At 38.3% G+C, this 18586-nt stretch overlaps 2 protein-coding genes across 2 annotated transcripts in view; both read right to left on the minus strand.

Annotated features, from left to right (window-relative positions):
• The window catches only part of LOC146503609 (roundabout homolog 2-like), a 312156-nt gene extending 304135 nt beyond the window's left edge, over nucleotides 1-8021 (minus strand). The window contains exons 1-3 of the mRNA XM_085184221.1: nucleotides 7864-8021; nucleotides 5521-5667; nucleotides 2120-2252 (exon numbers count right to left, since the gene is read on the minus strand). Of these exons, the coding sequence (XP_085040347.1) occupies nucleotides 2120-2237 (118 nt within the window). The 5' untranslated portion in view covers nucleotides 2238-2252; nucleotides 5521-5667; nucleotides 7864-8021. The remainder of the gene's footprint in view (nucleotides 1-2119; nucleotides 2253-5520; nucleotides 5668-7863) is intronic.
• A 3636-nt stretch (nucleotides 8022-11657) lies between these two features.
• On the minus strand, nucleotides 11658-18509 carry LOC146503611 (protein sel-1 homolog 3). The gene is made up of 23 exons (XM_085130352.1): nucleotides 18241-18509; nucleotides 17666-18140; nucleotides 17336-17462; nucleotides 17111-17232; nucleotides 16911-17026; nucleotides 16759-16820; nucleotides 16513-16645; nucleotides 16282-16417; nucleotides 16031-16168; nucleotides 15675-15880; nucleotides 15400-15579; nucleotides 15009-15128; nucleotides 14407-14547; nucleotides 14216-14278; nucleotides 13929-14102; nucleotides 13675-13802; nucleotides 13506-13589; nucleotides 13325-13415; nucleotides 13126-13213; nucleotides 12926-13035; nucleotides 12702-12829; nucleotides 12512-12614; nucleotides 11658-12186 (listed from the first exon to the last, which is right to left on the minus strand). The coding sequence occupies exons 1-23, from the start codon at nucleotides 18331-18333 to the stop codon at nucleotides 12097-12099; spliced, it is 3108 nt and encodes a 1035-aa protein (XP_084986478.1). The 5' UTR covers nucleotides 18334-18509; the 3' UTR covers nucleotides 11658-12096.
• Between the last annotated feature and the right edge of the window lie 77 nt (nucleotides 18510-18586).

The raw sequence follows: 18586 nt of genomic DNA on the forward strand, positions 1-18586 counted from the left end.
GTGACCCCTAAAGGGACGAGTTAAAAGAAGAAGAAGTAGTGAATAGGAAGCCAAAGTAATTTTGCAAGGACTCAAGTGAAGTGTTGGTGAATAGCTTTGCTGCTGTGCTTTGTACTAACTTTAGAGCCACAACTATAAAGACGACTATAACCATGGAGAACTGGGCAGGTTGCAGAGAACTGCAGGAAAGGAGTGCAGTCCATGACCCATGTTGGTGGTTTTAGTGTCTAATGTTTATAGTCAAAAATTAGCAACTGGCAGTGCTACCCTCCAGCCTCCTAGTAGACACACTAGTTCAAAATATGTCTCCTTGTTCCCAAGTTATCACATTCACAAAGTTTTCAGAAAACTTGACCTCTGACCTGTACCTTGAGCTCAAGGACACCGGGATTGGAACTTGTCCAAGATTTAACCTTTGGTATCAATTCGAAAAGCCTAGAGGACTTTCTTATTGAGTTACTGCATTCACAACATTTTCAGAAAATTTGACCTCTGACCTTGAGGTCAAGCTCATTGAGATTCAAACTCATCCAAGATTTTCATTAGCTGCACCTATTGCATCAATTTGATAACCCTATGTCGCCTTGTTCTCGAGTTATTACTTTCACAATCTTAGGTGTCCACACTGCCCACACGCCCACCCAGCCAGTAGGCTGACTACCATACCTTATCAGCCTTTTATGACTGAAGGGTAAAAACTACTAGATTTAGTTATTTCAGTTTATTTATAATGTGATGTGTCATTACTTACACGTGAAGAGCATAGCAAACTGGCAGCACAGAGAACAAGCTAAATCTCCTGCCTGTGTCTCTGCAGCAGGCAGTTCACCTTGACAAGAATACCATATCCTCAACAGAAGGCATAGAATCATGGGAAGCCAATAACCAGATGTCAACCACAAACACGTTTTTTTTGTTGTTGTTGTTGTTTTTAAGCTTTCAGCCAATTATAAAACTAACTTTCAGGGTTTAAGGTCAAAAGATCTGTGGGAAGCTTTCTTCGTCTGATAAGCAAGCATCTGATAAGCAAGTGTGGATTATAGCATTAAGTAAAAATGTTTCAATATTACTGTGACAGACAAAACAGTTTAAAGAAAAATAGTAACTGAACTGTGGCAAGTATTTAATATCTGCTTCTGAAGATGGATCAATTATTTTTTCTGGTGTGGCATGTCCTCATCTGTCCTCCCACACATTTTACCCTAGCACATGCCACAACTGAGCTCCATTAATCAGAGCTAATTTTATAAAGACTGAATACCCCGCACTCGATTCTCATGCATTAACCTTGTTGCTGCCCCTTACCACCCCTGAAAGTTGGAACTAGTGTGCACTAGTGTCTGTTCTTCAGAATATGTGAGTGTGTATACGTGTGCGTGTATATTTTAAGCTTTTGTCACTTGTTAGTGTACCTATTCCTGCCATGCTATAAATAACACCAGTCACAGGGAGGGATGGAAGCCAGTGGAGTGCCTTGACAGCAGAGGGCATAGTGGCCTTGTCTCTCTAGGATATGGGGATTAAATTTGCTCTGCAGCTCACTACGGATCTCATATAGTGTGCTATTGCACATTATATAGATTATGCACAGATTTTAACATGCTGTATTACTTATCTATCAAAATATAAAACAACATTCAAACTGTTATTCTTACATACCTCATCATATAGCATCACTGGTGCTTCTACCTAGGATATGATGTTGCAGGGTCTTTAAGTTTACTCTTATTGTGTTTTGGGACCAAAAATAATTTTTAAAAAATTCAAGTGAAAATGACCTTCCAACAATACAATGCAAAACAAAACACATCCACCTGGAACCAGAGAATAATTGATACTTGATACTTTATAAAAAACAAATTTGTTTTCAACTGAAGCAGAAAGTGTGAGAGAGGTGAGTTCTTCCCATGCTTCCCTATGCTTTTGACATATGCAAGTGGAAGGGCAGGAAAGGCCTCACTAGGGTCTTACTAAGAAATATAAATGATTGTATATGGAAACACTGTTGTTCTTCTGATTACAGTGGTCCTGAACTATAAATAAAAGCTGGTCCTTTTCATGTTTCCTGCCTCATAGCACAGTGTAGTAGAAACAGAGTTTATTTAGGGGGGTTTCCTACCTTGACCGTGGACACCCAGGAAGTGACCACAGAAAATGAGAGGAAGTTTGAAGTGGGAAAGCGCTACACACACTGTGAGAGCTCTGCATCCTGCAGTACTGAAGCTTCTTGTGACCATGGTACCTTCTGACACCTGGAAAAATATAACAATATTACAGCTGAAATTAACTTATGGTACAAAAATCAGTTCAGGACAAACAACAGCTGCAGGATGAAGGTGTCCATAATACACAGGTGCACAGTATTAATATAGGTTTATAGCTTTACAATTGTTCTAAGTCAGATAAAATCTATCAGTTTACCTTTAATAAAATGTAGAGTTTGATGAATTAAGACATTCAGAAATATATACATAAAAAATGTGAAATCTGAAACAAACAAAATGTGCTTTCGAAATGTAAGACCATCAGGAAATGATTAAACATTTGAATCCAGTAGTACCTCTAAGTTACTTGAAAAGACAACAGTAGTACAATACAATAACAATAATAATCATAATTGATCATAGCAGACACTTCAAATGATAATCTGCAACTTACTTGGCTGTGTAAGATTTATTAATGGTGTTAATAAATACATAATAAAGCTGAGGTTGGGCAGTATGTAACCACTATTAAATACTTATTATTACTTGCTCTTAATTAAAAGATGCATACTCATAACTGTGTTTATATCTGCAAAGACACATATTCTGTCTTCACTAAGCAATGAAGTGAAGTAAAATGTGGGCAAAGCTCCATCTTCCCACTTTAATAACTCATGGACACTATCTGGCAACATATACTAAGTGCTATCATTCATTCTGACATTTAACAACGAGCTTCCAAAGGAAGAATAAAATCAATATCCTAACACTTTTATGCACTCATTTATTCAAATCTTGACACTGAAGAAAAAGATGATTTGGCTCCATTTCATAATTACACACACACAAAAAAGACTTGCAAATACTAAACAATATGAAGACAATCTTGGTCACCATCCATTACAACACATCAGTCTGGTAGAGTTAATCCAACATACAAAAACCACAATGGAGAACTGAACATTTAATGTGATTACAACCCCAACTTGTAATAGTCAGAGTTGTGACTATTATAGGGTTATATATAATTGAAACATAAAATCCTATACGTTGTAATAATACACATACACAACATATTTGACAAAAGAGAACTTACTCTCACCTAATTGCTAAGTTCTGCAAGGAGTCAGTTTTGAATGATTCCTGAGAAAGTCAGCAAGAAAAATAAACAAGTAAACCTGCAGATTTATTTTTCTTTTTTTCTGAATTTCATATTCTGATGTTCACTAGTGTGTTTTCTGATGTTCACTAGTGTGTTTTCTGGGTTGGAAAAGTCTCATTTCCCTCACAGAAATCCAGAAAAAGAACGGGAACATCGTCTTCTTGAGCCAGGATTAGAAAAGTGGCAACATATAGGACAGCTAAGGAAGAATAAATATCCTCCCGATGAAAATGAAATTTCTTTCCCCAAATATTTCCTAAGTGCTGTTAAATAGAGCAAGGATTTTTTTAAACACAGCTTTTCCAAACATCCTAGTTTTATTTTGGATCCTTACATTATTTTACTTTCCAAGCAAAAATAAAATTATTTCACAAAAAACAAGAACTACCAGGGTTAAAATTATTAAACCCGCTGATGCTAACAGTCAGTTAGCATCAGCTAACTGATGCTGTTATCAGGCTGTTATCAAAAGCGTGATTGATAACATGCTTTTAATAACAGGCTTATCAAAAGCCTGTTATCAGGCTTTTGATAACAGCCTGCAGTTTTCTTTTAGTTTTCAACAAGTCTCACACACATCTCCTGAGCAATCCGCCCATTCTTCCTTGGAAAATCTCTCAAGCTCCTCTAGATTTGATGGTCTGCTGGCATGGAGCTTGGTCTTCAGTTCAACTCACAGATTTTCAATGGGCTTCAAGTCTTTATGGACAAAGAGCTCTAGCTCTAGCTTCATCTTATCTGACCGAGGAATGCACTTGGTCAGACAATCTGGATGCAGATTCTCCATCCAGATTGTCCTTAGGATACTTCAGTCTAGCTTGCAGGTTTTATCTTGTGCAGAAGTGGAATTTTTCTTGCACTGCAACTTTGGAATCCATTCTTGTGTAGGGTTCTTTTGATTGTCTTTTCTATACCACAATTCCCGACTTGCCTGAGCGATTCACTCATGTGCTGCCAGTTGTACTGGGGTCTTAAGACACATCTCTCACTAGTTTTCTTTCAAACAAAACTAGAGTCTTTGAAATGTTTGCTCTGGCAGGCATGTTCTGCACTGTGTGAATTTCTTAATGATATTTCTCACTATAGTTCTTGACACTTGAAAATGCCGTGATAGCTTTGTTTATCCATCTCTTACTTTGTGAGCATCAACTTTCTTTCCCTTAAGCCTAAACTGATTTCCTCTATTTTTCGTTTTCTCAAGTGACAGCTCCAATCCTTGCTCGAGGTTTTCATACTGTGTGTAAACTGGAAGATAACACTAAATTTCAACTTACTTAAACTTCAGCATTACAAAGTTTGTGGATAAATGTTCTTTCTTACATGTAAATGTAATTAGAAAAAGCTCAGTGGTTTTAAAAAGTCCTCCAAGACATTTTAAATATTGTCGCTGGCTTTTGTTCAATATATCTATACATTAGAAAGAAGGCCTTATTGGTGCACTATGATCAGTGTTTTCTTTATAGTTGCTCTGATCCCCACAGTTACCAGAAAATGAGTGTGCTGCAAATTTTCAAATAGCTTTTATCACACCACTTGCATTATGATATCTATGGCCCACTGATTATGGCATATAATTTCTAACATGGAAAAACGTAGTGACTCATAAACATATCACTATTTTGCTTAAGATTTGAGCAGAAATAGCAAAAATGAAAAAAAAATATGATTTTAGTCCAGAATCGCATTTTTAAAGGAAATAAAATATTTCAAAGGCTATAGTTAATTATACTGAGCACACAGTACTACAGCTTCGGTATACCAATGTTCCATAATAACCCAAACTTGTAAGATTAAGATTAAATAACAGAATATTAACCAAAAGTGAAAAGACAGCTTTTTAGCTGAAGACCCAAAATGAAAAGACAGCTTTTTAGCTGAAGACCCAAAATGAAAAGACAGCAGATATCCTTGAAGACAGTTATGTGGAGACTTAGCTTAAAAAATGACAGTTGACAAATACCACACATGTTCCTTTGAACTTAAAACTAACTTTTTAAGTCTCTGAAAAGGAAAGCTTCAATCCAACTAAAAGTCTTCAGTGCTGCAAACAAGAAATGATTAAAAATGCCCACAAGTGCTGCAGTTAGTACTACTTTACACTCGCCCCCAAATACAATAGACACACAAACACACACACACTAACAAACACAGTACCTTCAGTGTCTGCACCTCTGTGTAGCCTTTCAGTTGTATATCCCACAAATGAGTGAAGCTCACCGCCTGAATGACTTTCTTCCCTTTGCCTCATCTGTACACACTCAACTGCCACAGCTCTCTTTCCTTGCACCAGCCAAATAACCTCTGCAAACACAGAGGGAGAGAAACAGATGGGAAAAATGAAAAAAAGAAAAAAAAGGAGATCAAAACCAGTGGATGGGAAAAAGAAGAAAAGAAAAAGCGAGACAGATTGCATTGATAATGTAGATTGTCAGGAGCTGCATTCATTGTAAACCAGCATGCACAAAGTAAAAGCTGCAGAGTTACACTAATTTGATTTCAAATTCCCCAAGTGCTGGCGTTTCCTTTTCTATTCAACTTCTCTCCACATTTCAGCTTTTGAGCTTCAAATCACAAGCCTGGCTATGGTGCACTTAAATTACAATGATTGCAGAACCTTATTGAAGCTTGGACAGCGTACCCTATAACCTCTCTTTGTACAAAGTAATTGAAAACATATTAAAGTCACAGTAAGGGAACAAAAACAGATATGCTTTGTATAACAGTCCCTGTCCTAAATCAAAAGAAGCAAGATAAAAATGGCCGTAAAATAGTGGTAATATATCAGAGCAGCAGAAAATAGTGGAAGAACAAGTGAGACCAACTATTCAGACATCACTGGCTTTTCTCATGTATATTTCGCTTTATTACTGGCATATATGTCAACCGTTAAATTATTAGACCTAGTAAAATTAAAATAAATTAAAATGATAACAGGCAGTTCACCATTTAGGTTTTTCAAATTATGCCAAAATAGTTATCATCACTAATATAAGTACAGAAATCACCACTCTCTTATAATGTAAGCAATACACAGCACAAAACCCATCTCTACATTTCAAAAGCACTTGTCCAACTACCCATTCTGCCTCTGTCTGTTAAACAGCTCAATTGGAGAGGTTAATGTCTCACATAGTATAATACAGCTATTGTTCAGGGTAGTATTGGGAATTTGAGACATATATTAAACTGACAGACAGGCTCCTGTAATTTAACAGACCATTTTGGCAGTGTTTGTAATTCTGATGTATTACTTTAGGGTTCACGTCATTATCAGTGAGGTAATGACATTAATTTGTCAACCCTCTGTAACCACGCCATTGCCCTTTTCAACACTGTGGTAAGAACAGAGGTCACCTGGATAATAGAAACGCTCCAGGTTTTAAGAATTTTGGAACTTTCTCAAAAACATAAGCTGATGCACGGACTTGAATCCAGGTCTGGAGGCTGAAGGTCAGTCTCCCTGCTGACTGCAAGCTGCTGTCCAATAGGTACATTAGTCATAGCCTCCATCACCAGTAAATGAAAAAAAAACTCCAACACTATGAAGGGGCATTTCAACTGAAATTTAAGGTACATTCAGTGTCCATTCATGAGTGAATAAATAATTGTTACTTTTTGTTTTCATGCTGTCAAATTATTGTACTTAGTTGGGGTATTTGCCTATGATGCACAAATATCAGGCACTTTATTAGGTGCACTTGTTCAAATGTTTGTCAACACAAATATTTTGTGAGCCAATTACATGTCTGCAACTCAGTGTAGTCATGTAGACACGGTCAAAATGACCGGATTATATCACACAATCATCTCCAATGTTAACAGAGAACGGTCTGAAAAAGAAAAACCATCCAGTGAATGGCAGCTCCTCTGGATGTTGGATGGATCTCTGGATTGTTGATGCAGGGGTTCACAGAAGTATAGCCAGACTGTTTCAATGTGACAGGGAGGTACCAGAAACTCAAGCAACCACTTGCTACAACAAATGTAGAACATCTCTGAACACACAACTTGTCAAACCTTAAAGCTGATGGCTTACAAAAGTGGCTACAATTCACAGATTCACCAAACCTGGACAACAGACGATTGGGAAAAAGCTGATGAGTCTTTTTAAAGGCTGTAACATTTACATGGTAGGTACTACTTTCACTGTACTCAAATTGCCTCTACAGTTACCAGGGCTCAGTCTAAAAGAGCACCTTTGGGATGTGGTGGCATCACAATTATGTAGATGACAAATATGCAGTAATTGTGTAATGCTATCATTTCAACAAGGATCAAAATCTGCGAGCAATGTTTCCACCACCTTGTTGAATCCATCCAATTACGAGTTAAGACAATTCTGTTGTTTTTTCAAGTCTATTTTAACCCGGTTTAAATGTAAGTTTCCTTGCACTTAGCTGGAGAAATACTATAAAAATGTAGCTAAAAAAACTAACTGAAAAAGCTTGCATTGACCTATCCATTAATTAATTCAACAGGTTCGACATTGCAACTTACCAGTCATGATGTTATTATGCTTTGCAATGTGGGTAAAAAAAAAAAAAAAAGGGTGAAAAAGATTCCTTTGTTTCTGGAGCTAAGGGTAGCCAATAGCATTGGCTAACTTCTTGGCTAATGCTAGCTTAAAACAACATGCGCTGATGTTATGACTCCTCTGGCTCAGCCTGTCCGGTAAACTCCTGCAAATCCCTTAGCCCAGGGGTCAGCAACCTTTAACACCCAAAGAGCCATTTGGACCCGGTTTCCACGCAAAAGAAAACACTGGGAGCCGCAAATACTTTTTGACGTCTAAAATGAAAATAACACTGTATATATTGTTTTTTTTACCTTTATGCTTTGTGTGAACAACTAAAGTGTGTTGCTTATTGTATCCATGAAATGCTAATGAGAAAATTACATTTTATTTATGTAATTAACACATTTTGAACTCTTAAAGAAATATAACAAGAGGAAAGACACCCAGCTGAACTAAAATGATCCATGTAGCAAAAAAAAAACTGTTGTGTGCCGCCCCCCTTATATCGCCTTTGGGCTTTTGGAGCTTTGGCCTGACTTTTAAAAAATAATTGGGGGGGAAAGCACTATGCTGCTATAAAATGAAAAATAGATATTTGCAAAATTCTGCCTAAATATGTATTTTACCTGGTTAATGTGTGGCGGGGCGGGGTCTGCAGCGCTGCTGCATGGGAGTCGGACGCACCTGAGCGGCACCCGCAATCACGATTCGCCGCCTTAAAGTGTGTGCTCTTTCTGCTGTTGTGTTGTCAGGCTTTGAGCTGAAAAGCTACAGCCGGCTGTATGCGTACAGCAAACGTGTATGAAAAGTGGTCAGTGAAGAGATGCTGAAAAGCAGCGGGTCTGCCGTGGTACGTTTTCAATGGAAATTCTGCTCCTGAATCTCTGCGCACAGCATCGGCAAATCAGGGCTGTAGAAGTCACTTTCATCTTTACGCAAGACTGTAAGCTATCATCTGTGAGGCGTGAGCGGTGTTTGTTATGAACATAGTTCACGGTGGAGAACAGCTGCTGACATAATGTGGATCCGAAGATCCATAATTGGCCTATCTGGGGTTGAAAGTCTTGATAAATACACGGCGTTTTGGCGGGTATACCGGCTTTCGTGTGACGCTTATTTTGAGCAATGAAAAATAAAAAAATTCAATTTTATTTTTATATTTCAATATCACAATAATCTTCCAATTTAGAACTACAAGTTAAAAAAGAACTAAACACAAATAAAATACACTTCAGCTAAATACTTTAATAAATATTTCTTTTCCCAAACCACCCGGAGAGCCACAGGTTGCCGACCCCTGCCTTAGCCTGAAAAAATATTTCAGCACAGATTTCTGCATTCTTTTCATACTTTTTCCCAGCAACGAAGGAATATCAAACATATGCTTAATTCATTAAGTGATATTACTAAAGAATATGGTAGGGTGAATTGTTTTTTCTTTAGATGTTTTAAGTTTTTTTTTTCTTCAGGATGCCATCTTAAAATGTGAGCATATGTTCAGCTCAGTAGAAGGATGCAATGTTATCGTAAAATTAATTAACTAAACATTTGTCATATTATCACCCCCCCCCAACAAATGCCAAATTATTCCCCAAAATAGAACCAGGGGGAATTAAACTCTTCTGAGACTGCTATTAAGATGTGGCTGAACTAATTTGTTCTGAGGAGAGTTGTCAGAGTTGTTTAATTCTGATTATTAGAATATGAATTGCTATAGAAATTCTCTGTATTGTTTTCTGTTTGTAAGCAGCATTGTGTTACTATATATATATATGTGTGTATATATAAATGTGTGTGTGTGTATATATATATATATATATATATATATATGTGTGTGTGTATGTGTGTGTGTGTGTGTATATATATATATATATATATATATACAGTGGGGCAAAAAAGTATTTAGTCAGCCACCGATTGTGCAAGTTCCCCCACTTAAAATGATAACAGAGGTCAGTAATTTGCACCAGAGGTACACTTCAACTGTGAGAGACAGAATGTGAAAAAAAAATCCATGAATTCACATGGTAGGATTTGTAAAGAATTTATTCGTAAATCAGGGTGGAAAATAAGTATTTGGTCACCTCAAACAAGGAAAATCCCTGGCTCTCACAGACCTGTAACGTCTTCTGTAAGAAGCTTTTCTGTCCCCCACTCGTTACCTGTATGAATGGCACCTGTTTGACCTCATCATCTGTATAAAAGACACCTGTCCACAGCCTCAACCAGTCAGACTCCAAACTCCGCCATGGCCAAGACCAAAGAGCTTTCGAAGGACACCAGGAAAAGAATTGTAGACCTGCACCAGACTGGGAAGAGTGAATCTACAATAGGCAAGAAGCTTGGTGTGAAAAAATCAACTGTGGGAGCAATCATCAGAAAATGGAAGACATACAAGACCACTGATAATCTCCCTCGATCTGGGGCTCCACGCAAGATCTCATCCCGTGGGGTCAAAATGATCATGAGAACGGTGAGCAAAGATCCCAGAACCACACGGGGGGACCTGGTGAATGACCTGCAGAGAGCTGGGACCAAAGTAACAAAGGTCACCATCAGTAACACACTACAACGGCAGGGAATCAAATCCCGCAGTGCCAGACGTGTTCCGCTGCTGAAGCCAGTGCATGTCCAGGCCCGTCTGAAGTTTGCCAGAGAGCACATGGATGATACAGCAGAGGATTGGGAGAATGTCATGTGGTCAGATGAAACCAAAGTAGAACTTTTTGGTATAAACTCAACTCGTCGTGTTTGGAGGAAGAAGAATACTGAGTTGCATCCCAAGAACACCATACCTACTGTGAAGCATGGGGGTGGAAACATCATGCTATGGGGCTGTTTTTCTGCCAAGGGGACAGGACGACTGATCCGTGTTAAGGACAGAATGAATGGGGCCAAGTATCGTGAGATTTTGAGCCAAAACCTCCTTCCATCAGTGAGAACTTTGAAGATGAAACGAGGCTGGGTCTTCCAACATGACAATGATCCAAAACACACCGCCCGGGCAACAAAGGAGTGGCTCCGTAAGAAGCATTTGATAGTCCTGGAGTGGCCTAGCCAGTCTCCAGACCTCAACCCCACAGAAAATCTGTGACGGGAGTTGAAAGTCTGTGTTGCTCAGCGACAGCCCCAAAACATCACTGCTCTTGAGAAGATCTGCATGGAGGAATGGGCCAAAATACCAGCTACTGTGTGTGCAAACCTGGTAAAGACCTATAGTAAACGTTTGACCTCTGTTATTGCCAACAAAGGTTATGTTACAAAGTATTGAGTTGTATTTTTGTTATTGACCAAATACTTATTTTCCACCCTGATTTACAAATAAATTCTTTACAAATCCTACCATGTGAATTCATGGATTTTTTTTTTTTCACATTCTGTCTCTCACAGTTGAAGTGTACCTCTGGTGCAAATTACTGACCTCTGTCATCATTTTAAGTGGGGGAACTTGCACAATCGGTGGCTGACTAAATACTTTTTTGCCCCACTGTATATATATACACACATATGTATGTATATGTGTACTTCACCCGTTGCCTACTGGTGGTGGTCAGAGGGCCCGGTGGCGCCAGTGTCCGGCAGCCTCGCCTCTGTCAGTGCGCCCCAGGGTGGCTGTGGCTACAATGTAGCTTGCCATCACCAGTGTGTGAATGTGTGTGTGAATGGGTGGATGGGTGGATATGTAAAGCGCTTTGGGGTCCTTAGTGACTAGTAAAGCGCTATATAAATACAGGCCATTTACCATATGTATGTATATGTGTATATATGTATAGTGGCAGGGCTGTGGATATTATTACTGCTTTTAGACAAATGTGTTTAGTTTGTTTACTTATTATAAATCCAAATATTAATTTTGAAATATAAGATATGTTTCTCATGATGCAGTATAAAGTGGTGATGGTGGAATTGACCATCTGATGGTCATTCACTCACAAATGAACCAAGATGAAATAATCAACAGAGGAAACAGCAATCTTCATGATTTATTCAATTAAAAAATAAAATAAAAGCGAGTCTTTTTATCAGCAGTAAACAGAGATTACAGACACAGATGTATACAAAAAATACATTCATTTTTATGTCAGCTTTGCTCCGTACAGTTGTCCCAAGTAACCAATAGGTAAGCTACTGTAGTGTTTCTGTGCTAATGAAGGTTGAGTTTTCCACATAGTCCTTCAGTTTGTTTGCAGGCAAGTGTCACAACAACCTTGGTTCTAGTGCAGAGACAAGGAGCGTCTCCTGGACATACCACGGATGATTAAAAACACTGTTGGAGCTGCAACCACAGCAAGAGCAGTGCAGAACTGTGGGAAATAAAAGGAACAGGAACACAAAATTCAGATTGAAGCAGTATTAATATTAATTTGATAGAGAAATATTATACTACACCACATTACCTAATAGATTTAGATTTTAATATTTTCAAGTTTTAAAATTTGATGACTGCTTATCAGTGTGAATATGTCATTATATTGTATAATGATAGAAACATGTTACAGGCTACACAAAGAATGATAATTTAAAGATATTGAGTACTTCAGTTATGACATATTGTATTTGAACCTAATTTTGGGTTGTTAAATCTTATGTTGGTCACTGATTTGGTGTAGATATGGATATCACACTTACCTTAATAGCAGTGCTATAGTGCTTTTGAAATGTCTGTACGTATACACTGAAGAGGACAAGGCTGCAAGGAAAGAATGAGTCTGCATCTTCTGAGTCTCTGCATCTTTTGGAAAGAAATATCAATTTTTTTTGTTGCATATACATACGTACAGTAAGCTGCATTTTTAATACAGACAGTATTCAAACAAACCTTTTGTACAGGGCATTTAGAAGCAATTCCTTGTCCGCCAGGTATAACTCTGAGACCCCAAGTTTAATCAGTATGGACAGTGGCAGCTTGTAACCTTCTTCACCAAGGACACCTAAATTATACCATCCCTGTGGAAAATGACAGGTATGACTTACTAAAACATAAACAAACGCACACAATATATACAAAAACATAGCAAAGGTGTAATGTAAAAGCAGGTAAACCTGGGGATTGTTCCTTAGTGCTGCCAGTGTGTACATCTGTGCTGCAGAAAACAAGTTTTTCTGCCTGTTACCATGCCTCTCGTAAAACAAGTCGCCCATCCTAATAAAAGCTGGGGCGAAAACAGATTTCGAGATCAAATCAGGTATAGTAAGTGCACGAGTCTGCAACTGTTCTGTTGCATTTAAAGTTAGTGACTTACCATAAGTGTTCGGATTTTGACTTTGGATCGTAATGTTGTAATATCTCCACATACAGTCTGATGCATAAACAGGATCCAGAAAACCTCCCTATTGCCATAAAAGTAGTAAATAAAGAGGGAGAGCTGAAGTAAGAAGGAAAGTGACAATAACATTTAGGCTAATAGAGGCACATTTCAGATTTACATTTCTGTTACTTACCGAATTTTGTTCACACAGGTACGCCACATTAAACTGTGCAACTGCATATCCTGCTTCAGCAGCCATCATGTAATATAATAGTGATGTGAACCTGTAGCGAAGTCAGAAGATGAAATAGCTGTAATTGCAATCTAGTGATCTGATCAGGATTTTGGCAACTGTGACTAGAGAAAGACTTTACACGTCGTTCTTGAGATAGGCATCCAAAGCTTTGTGTAAGATGCTGCCCAAGTATCCGTTGTGCTCCGCTGCCCACTTTACCCACCTGCAGTCAGTTAAGAATACATTCTGGTTAAGGGACAAATAGAAATGCATGTGAATTGAAATAAATGAAAAAGTAAGTTGCTGACAAAACGGCATCCGATGGATGTCTGTTGACAAAGCCAGGCATCCCAGTGGTCCAAATTTCAGCAATCAGAATCCCTCCCCTGATATTTCCTCTCTCTGCAGACTTCAGATAGTACTTATAGGCTATATACTGTAGGACAGATAAATTTGTTATATTATAAGATATATTCGTTATTACCACTTACAGGACCCATGACATATACGTTACAGTGGATGATGATGTTACAGTGGATGATGATGTTACAGTTGAGCTTACCTGGTTGGCAGGTTTTCCCGGATAAAGGCCCTGTGAGTAAATCACACCAAGATTGAAAGCTGCTTCTGGACACATGAGGAGATCGGCCTGTTCCCATAGCTGTATGGCCTGTTTGTAGTCCTTCTCAAAGTGCTCATAGTACCAGGCCAAGGCATTTATTGCAGGAACATGACCCTGTAGGACCGATTATTTTGAGAACCAGAATGAGATGCAAACTTAAAGTGGACTCCAGATGTTACAGCATAGATAATAAATACATCATAAAGAAGTTATTAACATTTAGCCACCTTATCCATTGCTTTCTTTAGGAATGTGACAGCTTTTGGAATGTTCTTTTCCACTCCATGTCCCTACAGAGAAAAACATTCATATATTACAAGTAGATGTGACTAAATGCTAACACAGGTGGAAGGAAAATGCTTTAGATTAAGATAGTTGTCAATGTTGTTCCATATTGCATATCAAACACAAATCTGACCTGCAGAAGTACTATCCCATAGTCATACATTGACACTGGATCCTCCCACTGGACAGCTCCCCTTTCATAGTGTCTCACAGCCTCCAGGATGTTTGGAGTCACTCCTTGCTGGCCCCAGAATAGCATGCGGGAAATAGCTTGCTGTAAGACAATTGTCAAAGTATTACTAAAGTCTAAATGTTGAAATCCCCCATTTCTTGAGAATGTATTTACTTGTGATGTTCTACATTATCATTTCAATACACTATTTTAGATTTTTTTACAATAAATTTCACTTTAAACAAATGTCCCAGTAAAGCACTTAGGGAGTTTGCAGGCATTGCAGTGCATTAATAAACTAGGAGTCCAGTTTTTAAAAAAAGTGATGCAGATCAACACCAGCAGAGCTTCCTTTGCCCATGCTCCACCTCTGTAGCCTCTGTAGTTCTTGCTAACGAACATCAGTGATTTTACTTCTGCTTTTGTCTTTGTGGAAGAACAATTATACCAACATTTATATCAGCAGTTAGTCTTGTGACAAACCTGTTAACTCAGTCTTTGGCTTGATGAAATGTGAGAAGCATACTTGAAACAAAAGGGCAACAACAAAGTCAGTAGACTACCTCAGCCTCAGTTGCTCCCCTCCGGGCCTGATGTTTGAGCCATTGAAAGATGTGGTGGTTTTCATTGGTCTGGATATTCAACATCTTTTCATCGTTCACAAAAATAGCCTCAACTGTTGTCTAAAAAGGAGAAAAAAAAGAGGAGACAAATGCTAAGGTTCAAAAATAAATTTGCTTTAAATTAAATGTTAACTAATTTTGATCACTGTAATAATGCCGCTTTCATTATACTGCTGCTTTTTTATGAACTGAAGAAACAAAGATACATTTATTGAGGACAGAAATCGAAAAACTGTAGCCATGATAAAAAGTAATCTAAATGTATTGGTAAAGCAGGTCATACATTGTATAAAAAAATTATTTATATAGAAAAAAACAATGGTTACCAAACCTGCTGTGGTGAGGGATTGTGACGGTCTATAGTTGTCTGTTGAGCAATGTTAGCATAATAGGCATAGGCCAGATCATGATCCTTGGGCTGACCATGCAGTCCAAGGTGGTGCAGGTGCCCAAGATGCAGCAATGCCAATCGATCATCCTTTTGGGCACCCAGCAGGCCAAGAAGCCAAGCCTGCATCATACATTTGAACATGTGAGAATATATTGAAAAAAAGCTTTTAAAAAACAAATAACTAATTAAACTATAAATGACCTGATAAAACAGACCTTAAAAGGCTCTTTCTGGACTCCTAGGCCAGTACTGTAGAGCACAGATGACATGTGCAGAGCTCGGGTATCAGCTAGACAGCCAGCTTGGAGAAGCAGTGATAATACTTTGCTGACCACTTCCGTGCTTCTCGCTTTGCCCAGCTTATGGAGTGATAAGGAGTATAGTGCTCTGCCCAAATCATGCAGGCTAACTGCTCTTCCTTCTGCAAGGGACAAATTGAACTTTAATGTGTTTAATGACATGCAGAATCCAAAACAGCAGCTATTACAACTGCAGAAAAGCATCATTAATTCAGACCGCATTCTATTTTAAAATGCCCTGGCAATTGAAAATATTATACTTCATCTCTCACCATGTTTTAAAACTAATAATTTGGCCAGTTTAGCGGCATGTCTTCTGCGAGGAGCAGCTGCTTCCCACGATGCACACTGTGGATTCGATGTTTGTCTGTGTTTTACCACCCACTTACGGAAAGCATGAGAGCAAGTTTCTGAAGAAAAGCAGCACAAACACATTACTCACAGTGTCATTATTTTAAAAAGTTTAGTTGAAAAGTAATTTTTTGCACCATCTAGTGTAAGTAAACCCTACTGCTGGTATTACCGGCTTCTGTCCTCTGCTGGATCTTGATTGAATGGCCACTGATCTTGACATTCATGTCAAAGCTAAATTCTTCGCAAGTCTGCAGCCACCTGGTGAGATTTAAATTCTGTATAACATCTGGAACATAAAACTCAGACTGAAAAAGAAAGATATAATCAGACTTGAACACAGTGAACAGTTGAGTTGGATGTAGCTACAAGTATTAAGTAAGTACAGTATTACTAGAAGTACCATAATGTCAGGCACTATTCGGTTCCGGTGGTATATCACTGGTCCAAAATAGCCTTTAACTCCTGGTATATACTTCCCTCCTCCGATCACAAAATATCCCTCTGTGTCATCAAGCATGATAATAAATCTAAACCTGCAAAGCATGTTATACAGCAGAAGAGCACATAGTGTTATAGTACACCTCAAAATCATTTTCTTCCTCTGGGTAATAACTGAATCATGATGTCACATTAGAAATACACTTACATATATTCAGAAGTTTTAACTGTTCTCTGGTCTTTATCCAAGCATACCATATTGACAGCCACCTGAGATGCAATGACAATGAGCATGTTTTTTTCATTATGATGATGATGTGCATGACAAACGGTATGCTGTGTCAACAAAAGACTACTTACTGTTCTACCTTGCACCATCACAATAAGATTGCACCACACATTTAAAGGGACCTTGAATGAAGAGAGAAATGCAGAGGATTCCTGAGACTCTCCATTCATCTGGATGTGTAGGTGACCTGTGTTTAATGTGAATGAAGATGAGCCTTATGTAAGTCAAGATAATGCAATAAATAGAATATGTAAGAAAAAATGAACTATACCTGACTTTGTAAGGAGTATTGCTGGTGTGATATAACTATTTTGGGAATTTATATGATGAAACATGCCACACAAGTCTTCCTGGCAGTGTCTGGTTACAAATATCCAGATGGAAAGCGTACACCTAGAAACCCCCCCATAAAAAAGACTTGTTTAAATGACCTTAAATGGTAACTTTAATGACAGAATGGAAAACTAGCAGATATACTGTAAACAGTCTATCATACCATGGGAAAGAGATGGCTTTAACACGTAAATACTCCAGAACCTCATTCCTGTGGGGATTCAGTGTCTTTGTGATACCAAAGCTTTCTCCAGTTGAAGCATAGATTGAAGACAGCAAATGAAGCGTTTCTAAATGAAATTTGGAAGCCTACAATTTAGCATCGTTATTGCAAAGTTTAAAAAACGAGGACTGTGTGAGTTTTTTCATCTTTCTCTGAAATCTTTAAGATTCACAGAATATTGCTGTCAAATGTGGTGAGAGAATTTTTTTTTCATAGCTTCACTTTAACTTCATATAGAGTTAACTTTTACTCTTACTTCTCCAACCTCACCTTGTTCCAAGGCACACTGTTTCTGGATAAACTGTTTAGTTAGCTGGAGCATTTGTGTGCCCCAGGCAATACAGAGCTGATGTTGTTTGACACGTCGACTTAAGTAGGGCTTAGGTTTCAAATTTGCCACATGTTGAGCTCTGACAGACTTCTCAGTATCATCATATCCAGTGTGTCTGACTGAGGTTCGAAGGATACAACTCAGCACCCACTGAGAGTCTGGAACAATCCCATCAGGTTGATACACCAACCAGTCTGGCAGATTCAGCTTCACAGTCCTTATTTTATTGACACCTGGGACACAATTCCACTGTCTTAGCAGAAATGTGCTTATGGTGCCAGTTTCAAAGGATACAACACAGTCCAGCTGTACTGTAGTAGGTTCATCACAAGAGTAGAGTACTTGCAAAAGATGGTCTGGCAAAGCCTCCTCTGGAGGATTCAGGATTTTCACCTCATCTAAACCCCAAACAACCTGTATGTGACAGAAGACAAGCATACATTTTCCTGAGAAGACTACACTAGAAGGAACCAGTGTATTAGTGAATTATTGATGAAGGCAAACCTTATCCTACCTGCATCGTGAGGCAAAGCTGATAGATATATTTGTACAGTGTATGAAAATCCATTGCCCAAGCAATAATCTTGCTGCAGTGAAACAGAAGCATCAAGACCCGGATCTTATCCTGCTCTAACTCAGCTACTCTCCTAGGTAAATATTTGACAGCACAAAGCTCCACCCACTTACTATATACACCTCCGTGGAGCTCTCTGGTGACAATATAACAAAAGGTAACCCAGTACCTTTCACCGTTTCCTGAATCTACATTTCACAACCTACATTTGAATTCTTTGTGCTGGTGCAAACTTTAGAGTCAAATCTAAAAATTAAAAAAAAAAATCAAAAGGAAAAAGGAAATC

Source organism: Neolamprologus multifasciatus, chromosome 14 (genome assembly GCF_963576455.1).
Source record: "Neolamprologus multifasciatus chromosome 14, fNeoMul1.2, whole genome shotgun sequence".
Taxonomy (NCBI): Eukaryota; Metazoa; Chordata; class Actinopteri; order Cichliformes; family Cichlidae; genus Neolamprologus; species Neolamprologus multifasciatus.